The sequence below is a fragment of the Sinocyclocheilus grahami genome, unplaced genomic scaffold, assembly GCF_001515645.1.
Source record: "Sinocyclocheilus grahami isolate Dianchi unplaced genomic scaffold, SAMN03320097.WGS_v1.1 scaffold575.1, whole genome shotgun sequence".
NCBI classification, from domain to species: domain Eukaryota; kingdom Metazoa; phylum Chordata; class Actinopteri; order Cypriniformes; family Cyprinidae; genus Sinocyclocheilus; species Sinocyclocheilus grahami.
Genome location: NW_015505754.1, coordinates 872,437 through 880,220, shown reverse-complemented (window position 1 = coordinate 880,220; position 7,784 = coordinate 872,437). Strand labels below are relative to the sequence as shown.

At 36.9% G+C, this 7,784-nt stretch overlaps 1 protein-coding gene, 1 long non-coding RNA gene and 1 pseudogene across 2 annotated transcripts in view; 1 reads left to right on the top strand and 2 right to left on the bottom strand.

The window, feature by feature from the left end:
• LOC107556652 (uncharacterized) overlaps positions 1-2,327 on the bottom strand; it is a 4,166-nt gene extending 1,839 nt beyond the window's left edge. The window contains exons 1-2 of the long non-coding RNA XR_001605308.1: positions 2,294-2,327; positions 1,984-2,168 (exon numbers count right to left, since the gene is read on the bottom strand). This is a non-coding gene — a long non-coding RNA (uncharacterized lncRNA). The remainder of the gene's footprint in view (positions 1-1,983; positions 2,169-2,293) is intronic.
• An 899-nt stretch (positions 2,328-3,226) lies between these two features.
• LOC107556676 (UPF0488 protein C8orf33 homolog) lies at positions 3,227-5,402 on the bottom strand (annotated as a pseudogene).
• Positions 5,403-5,639: 237 nt separating this feature from the next.
• Positions 5,640-7,754, top strand: LOC107556640 (histone H3.3-like). Its single transcript, XM_016239776.1, has 3 exons — positions 5,640-5,738; positions 6,717-6,863; positions 7,571-7,754. The coding sequence occupies exons 2-3, from the start codon at positions 6,736-6,738 to the stop codon at positions 7,752-7,754; spliced, it is 312 nt and encodes a 103-aa protein (XP_016095262.1). The 5' UTR covers positions 5,640-5,738; positions 6,717-6,735.
• The last annotated feature ends 30 nt before the right edge of the window (positions 7,755-7,784 follow it).

The following is a 7,784-nucleotide window of genomic DNA, read 5'->3' as shown; positions in this document are numbered from 1 at the left end:
GGGATGTAACGATTCACTCAACTCACGATTCGATTCACGATTTTTTTTTAACAAGATGAGATTTAAAACAAATTATAAATTAAATGTGTCCTTTTATTATTGCTTGGACAAAATGCTGCACATTTCTTTGTGATATTTAAATAGAACACTATAATAATAATAATATACTAATATAGCACTTGCATATTACTGCTCTTTTGTTAGTTTTGATTGCTTCTATTGTCCTCATTTGTAAATCGCTTTGAATAAAAGCGTCTGCTAAATTACAAAATTTAAATATAATGTAAATGTAAATAACAAAACTAAATTGAAATTTTAAAACAAGCCCCAAATCACATAAATAAGTAATACAAATCAAATAAATCTCTTCATTTAAACAAACTAAGGCTTTGTCTGTGCTCTTTCCATTTAAAATTAGAGCCAACCACTGCATTTTAATCGTGATCCAAACAAAGATGCTCTATACATGCAACATGAGCAGCTTTTAATCTAAATTAGATTGTATAATTTCGAAATCTGAAGCAAAAACCGAATGGTTTGACTTCAGTTTAGTGAAACTATGCATAAAAAATATCTGTGAAACCGAAACAGCAGACGAGCTGAACGAGACGCAGATTCACTCTCTGCCAGCAGGTGGCGCTTAAAGCGTTTCCTGGTTTCCGCTGTAAACAAAGCAGTGCTGCACTTATGAACTTTAATATGCATTATGAAAAGAAAAAATACCATCTAAACTTTTCTAAAGACAGTAAGTTCCCCTCAGACATGCATTCATATAAACTCCGGCCCCGAGATTTGTTTAGCATCTCAACCGATTTGAATCGTCACGTATTTGAATCGATTTTCAACCGGCTTGCGGTTAATTGTTACATCCCTAGAAAACACTCAAGTATTTTTTAATATTAGGCGTGTAAATTGTTTTTTGTTTTTTAGGTGTGTAAATAGTTGCTCTGACAACAATTCAGTTATGATTATGTAGTAAATGACATCTATGTATGTATGTATCTATCTATCTGTCTTTCTATCTCTTTGTATCCATCTTTCTATCTCTTTGTATCATCCATCCATGTATGTATGTATGTATCTGTCTGTCTGTCTGTCTGTTTGTCTGTCTACCCACCCATCTATCTTTCTTTCTATCTCTTTGTATTCATCTATCTATCTATCTATCTATCTATCTATCTATCTATGTCTACATACCCACCCACCCATCTATCTATCTCTTTGTATCCATCCATCCATCTATGTATGTATGTATCCCTCTATCTATCTATCTATCTATCTGTCTACCCACCCATCCATCTATCCATCTTTCTTTCTCTTTGTATCCATCCATCCATCTATCTACCATTCATGCTCGAAAACCCTCCAATGTGGCTGAATTAAAACAATTCTGCAAAGAAGAGTGGGCCAAAATGCCTCCACAGCGATGTGAAAGACTCATCGCCAGTTATCGCAAACACTTGATCGCAGTTGTTGCTGCAAAGCGTGGCACAACCAGTTATTCGATTTAGGGGGCAATTACATTTTCACGTAGGGCCAGGCAGGTTTGGACAGCTTTTTTCCCTTAATAAAATAAAAAATCATTTAAAAACTGCATTTTGTATTTACTTGCATTATCTTTGTGTAATATTAAAATTTGTTTGATGATCTGAATCTTTTAAGTGTGACAAATATGCAAAAAATTTAAAAAACAGGAAGGGGGCCAACACTTTTTCACAGCACTGTATGTATGTATCCCTCTATCTATCTATCTGTCTGTCTACCCTCCCTCCCTCATCTATCTACCATCCCTCCCCCCCCTCTATCTGTCTATCTATCTGTCCATCCATCTATCTCTTTGTATCTATCTATCTATCCATCCATCTATCTATCTAGTCTCTGATTGAAGCATATATTTCTTTAAACGTTCAAACACTCTGGACTAAAACATGTCAAAAGCGGTTAGATGGAGACATGCATGAACAGCAGATTCTTTCATCTGACCTGCGGATGCATTCGGCCACCACATCATACTGTCCGATGGAGCAGGCGGTGTGAAGACCCAGCGGCACGTTCAGCTCCTCCGGGCCGATCAGAGCGTCTCCTCCGCCCGCCAGCCACACGGACAGACCCGCGCCTAACTGCTCCGACTCACTGCTGGCCTCGTCGCTCAGCTCAGACATCCTGCTCTGAAAATGAGGTTTGATATTTAATATTTACAGGTCTGTGCAACAATATTTGCTAAAACTAACGCATGTCAAAATAAAAAAAATTAATTTTAAAAATGTTATACAGTGAGGTTATGTTCAATTACCTGGTATCAGATTTGTCCGACGGTCAATTCGACTCAAAAAAATTGTATTTCATACTCTTATTAATATTATCTTTATAACAGTTGTGATGGTGAAAAGTTATAGTTACAAAAAGTTATCTAAATATGGAAATTACAGCCTTTTACAACATAAGCACCTGACAAATAAAAGCGTACAATCCTTGAAACTATTTAAACTTTCCAAACTGGTAAATCAATGTTTTGTTCAGAAATGGCAAAAGCAGCAGCAACCCGGGTTGCCAGGTTTCCACAAGAAAACCCTCCCAATAGCTACTCAAAACTAGCCCAACGTTTACAGGGGGTCCCCAGTTAAAAATCGCGTTCCGGGGGTTAAAAATACACGTTTTTTTGGCGGGGTTCCCCTGATTAAATTCGGATTCATGGGGATAAATATCATGTTATTGGAGTCACTTCAACCCGCGGCAACAGTGACTTGGCAACTCAAAGGAAGTTTTGTGATCCAGCCGGGGCGTGTTGTTAAATGTGTTCTAGGGAGTTGTAGTCTTTTGTCTGCTTCTCATAATACAGTTCAAACAGCTAGTACACAATATAAGACTGCATATCCCATGAGCCACTGCGGCACTGATATCTTAAGTGCCTGACGACATGAAACATCATCACACTTGTTGATAAAATGCAAAAGAATGCTACACATCATAAAATATCTAAAATAAAAGGCTTGTTTTGGCTGAGAGCATTGACTTGATGTGAACATAATTCACTTAAATTATTTGAGAAATAAGCTGACATTTCTTATACAGGCATTTTAAATATGTTACCATAGCAATAAATAACAATTTATGTATATTTTAATAAATCATCAGTATTAGTCAGTTGAAAAAAAAGTCTATAAAACCCAGTACAATAAAATAAAATAAATAATATAAAAAAAGTTTACCAGCAAAGTTTTGGTCGTCTTCACACTTTATTCGAATTTTTTTTCCGTAAGTGTTTTCTATGATTGCAACACTTTGAACATTACAAAAAGTGAAATCTAGCAATATTGTATGCTTAATAAAATGCAAAGAGAATGTATGGCAAAACTGTGCAATAGAAGCACGTAATATTTGACCACACATCTACTTAAGGTACGAATCCTGCTGGTTGATGTTACCGTGTCGAGTCATAAGTTGAAGTTAAAGCGAAACTCTTCATGTGTTTTAGTGAAAACAAATGATTTTGTGTCTCCATCGGTGTTTGTGTGCTCGATTGTCTCCCGGGGCCCTTGAGATTTGTCTGTTTTGTTTGTGGGTTGTGTGTTTCTCTCAGCTCGCCGGTGAAACACTGGTTTGCACTCAGACACACTGGTGAGCCGGGCGGAGGTCACTGCTGTGGAAAGAGACAGCAATTTTGTAAGAATTGTGTAAGCAACTTTTGTCAGAATATTGTAAGGCAGGGGTTTTCAAAATGGAGTCTGTGGAAAGGTTTAGAAAAATAAGTGTATAAATAAAATTATTTTAAATAACGTCTAACTAAATAAATTAATTAATACATTTATTAAATATAAATAAAAATTAATTATGTAACAAATGTATTTTTACATGAATGCATAAAAAAAAATAGTTTTAAAATAAAAAATATTTAAATAATACATAGCAGCACACTATAGTGGACAGGGTAATAAAAAACGTAACGTAACAATAGAAACTAAATATTTCCAAAATAATATACACATTTTTAGAATACTTATTTTCACTGCATTATTTGGTTCTTATACATGAAAATACATAGCTGCCCTCTTAATTTTAAAGCACATCAAAAAAAAAAGTGGATATATAAATGCATATTATGCCACTGCCTTACCTGACTGTATGAGTTTGAACTGTCTGGCTCTTTCCTCTTCTATCTTCTTCCTGTAGTCTCCAGAGATCGCTCGCATTACCTGCCTCTTCTTCACCAGGGGAGCTTTGGAGCTGTGTAACGTCTTCAGAGCGCGGCTCGCTTCTTCCCCTAAATGGAGGCATATGTGTAGAAAGATCAGACAGTGAGGGTTTCTTTTGCCCAGAGTTTGTCTAAACTATATATATATATAGATGTTGTATTTGCGGTGTTGTCTCACTCACGCTGTTTGCTGGAGGTTTTTTGAGTTCTCAGGCCGAGCTCGAGCTGTTCGATGCACCAATCCAACTCTCGACTCAGCAGCTCATCAGGAGTCTAACACACAGTTATAAAGTCAAATTATTTATTTGTCTTTGCCACAGCTTATAGATATAAACACAACAGTAATATATATATATATATATATATATATATATGCAAGTGTGTATGTGCTTACTAGTTCTGTGGTCTCTTGTTTAGATGTTTCCTCATTGCTTTTTACCCCTTTCTGCTGATTATCTTCTCCATCACCTGCTTTCTTTTTCTTCTTCTTGAGTTTTTTTAGCATTGGCAGGAGTGTCAGCGTTTTGGGCTGCTGTTTGAGGGTCCTCGCACCTCTGGCCATCCATGTTTTTCTCATTTTCCAGTATTCTGGGTGTTTCTGGAAAGCATGATCAAAATGAGGGCATTTCCAAAACATGTATCTGCCCCTTAGACTGCATGCCACCAAGTCACACACTACAATGCAATATCAAAATCTACAAAATGGCACGTGAATTCAATACATTCAGCTGGAATGGTTTGTAATCTTACCTGTTACAGTTGATTTCTCTGCCATAGCTGAAGCTTTAATCTTCTGATATCACAGATACACTAATAGTCTGCTCTTTTATATGAAAAAAACACAAACGATCACCTGTCAAGCTTGCAGAATTAGTAAACTACTTCTGCTCGAAGCGTTGGATTATCAAATATATTTACAGATTTCAGATATGCATGTGTGAATATCCCATGTGTGTGTATTCCGCCGATAGCACATTTAAAGGTTCCTACTGCAACGCAATACAATGTGCCCTCCTTAGGCAATGCTGACACAAACACTGCACTAAAAATAGTGGATCTCAAAAGCATTGTATGTTTTTCGTCGTGGTTTGCGAAGCAACGATTGTTGCAATAATATATCAGTAATGTTTTGCACGGGCTATTATTAAAAGGAACCGTTGTTTTTACATGGTTATGTAATCGACACCAAACTGGTTCAGGGCTACAAATGGAAGGATTCTAAAATCATCGGATGTTTCACGAAGATGATTAAATGTATATATAACGCCATTTGAAATGTAAAAACAGTTTTAGTCTGATTCATCCGCAGAGACAGACCAAAGAGACTTTTACATTTACATTAAAACCGCGCTAAAATTATTATAAATAATAAATACTAAAGAAGAGTAAATTCTGCCCCTCGCTCCTCCAGCCAATGAGAGTCGACGTGGGCGTGGCTTAACCATCGCACAGACGTCACTGACTGTATAAATACAGGGCGGTTCGTTTTGCGCGTGACGGACGTTCCTTGTTGTGGATTTGACGGATTAACCGAAACAAAAAAATCGTAAGTATCGAAATAATATTCGAATATCAATCTTATCTTGTATTCATCCTTTTAAATGTCGTGTTTATAAAACATTCGAGAATATAGAAAACCTCTTCAGTCCGCGTTTTGTGTTTGGATTCGTAAACGGCAATTTTAGATCATTTTTGTCGCGGTAGCAACAAGCTAACGTTAAGCTAGCGAGCTCATATTTACTTCTGCTTTACCTCAGAAGTTCGTTCGCTATTTTTAACTTTAACCCTTTGTTTTGAACACATAGTCTCACGTTACGCGTAGTTTTTTGTTTAACCGCTTTCAGACGACGGTTATTGAGTTGTCGGTGTAGACAAAGAAAAGGCTGTAATTGGTGTTCTTGGGCGCCATGTTACACATAAAGGCAGAAACGTGTCTGTGTCTCGTCCTGAGATGGTGGACCTCACTACTGCATTACTCCGAGCTGCTACATCTCCGTTTCTGATCTCTTTCGCCGTGATTGAAGAGAACGTGGCGTATATGTAGTAACAGTTACTAGTTGCTGAATGGGTGAATGAAAGTCGCTGCCGTTGAAGACTTTTTTTTTTTTTTTGCCTTTAGGCAATGTATGTGTGTGTGTGTGTGTGTGTGTGTGTTGAATGGGATTCAGTTATGTGTGTGTGTGTGTGTGTGACTCAGTTTCCCCCTGCAAGTTGTTCAGGTTATTGATTCGCTTTTCTATCTGCTTATATAGATGTTTGACTTTGTATGCACTTTAATGCATAAAAGCTGAGCGTTTATAGAATTTTATATCGTCAACTCGTTTACCTTTTTAAGTCTCCGTTTAGCTTTAATCCTCCTAAATGGCGCCCCCAAGTTGTAAACGCCTTTATTTAGGATATTATTGTCATGGTGTCCTTTTCCCAAACATTAAATGTGTTCCTGCATGACTTTATTATTGGGCGGGACAGACGCTGGAGTTTCCTCGCGGCTGTTGTTCTTTCTTATCGGTTTTTGTCTCTTTAGGCCGCTTCTTTAGAGTGCCATGGCACGTACTAAACAAACCGCCCGTAAGTCCACCGGTGGTAAAGCCCCCAGGAAGCAGCTGGCCACCAAGGCGGCCAGGAAGAGTGCGCCCTCCACCGGTGGAGTCAAGAAGCCCCACAGATACCGGTGAGAAACACTGAGCACGTGTAGTAGTAGATACATGGACAATTGTTTATATACATTATTTCCTGTGTACACTGGGCGTTATGTATTATAGTGTACATACTGAATATATAAATCAATTCGGTGTATATACACGAGAGATTTCAGTGTATATACACATGTAAATGGTTATATCGTGTTTATTTTATATATTCAGCTTATACAGTATAATTTATATACATGGCTTTTTTTAACATAATAAAAATGTATAGGCCTACACCATGTATATACACGATATAATGTACGTACATTTTTTAAAATATACAAGAGGTTTAAGTTGAATGTATGAGCGGAATATATAAATACTACAAATATATTAAATGGTGTGTATATATTCAACTTATACACAACAATATACATGATTTAAAATGACGTTGTATACAAAAATCTATATACAGTATAAATGCAGAATATACAAATTATTTGTGTATTTTACATATTCAGTATATACACAATATGAGCATTTATATAGTGTATATGCTGAATATTGTAGATGCTATACTGTGTATTTTTATATTCAGTGTACAGAGACAAAGTGACTGTTTTATATCCATTTAGTATATGCACAATATAATGTTATATACATGATTTAATTTCGATTCAGTGAATTTCATGCATTGCCCCAATAACGAAGTCAATAATTTGTCATTTTCTGCTTCTTTCCCCCTCAGCCCTGGAACTGTGGCTCTTCGTGAGATCCGTCGGTACCAGAAGTCCACGGAGTTGCTGATCCGCAAGCTTCCTTTCCAGCGTCTGGTTCGTGAGATCGCTCAAGATTTCAAGACTGACTTGCGTTTCCAGAGTGCTGCTATCGGCGCCTTGCAGGTGTGTTTTCTAGTTCTGGGTTGTGTATAGAGCTTTTAAAATGCCATCAATAACATTACA

Coding starts and splice junctions, on each gene's coding strand:
- LOC107556640 (XM_016239776.1), top strand. CDS start 6,736: ATGGCACGTACTAAACAAACCGCCCGTAAGTCCACCGGTGGTAAAGCC. Junction 6,864..7,570: donor AAGAAGCCCCACAGATACCG/GTGAGAAACACT, acceptor TTTCCCCCTCAG/CCCTGGAACTGTGGCTCTTC.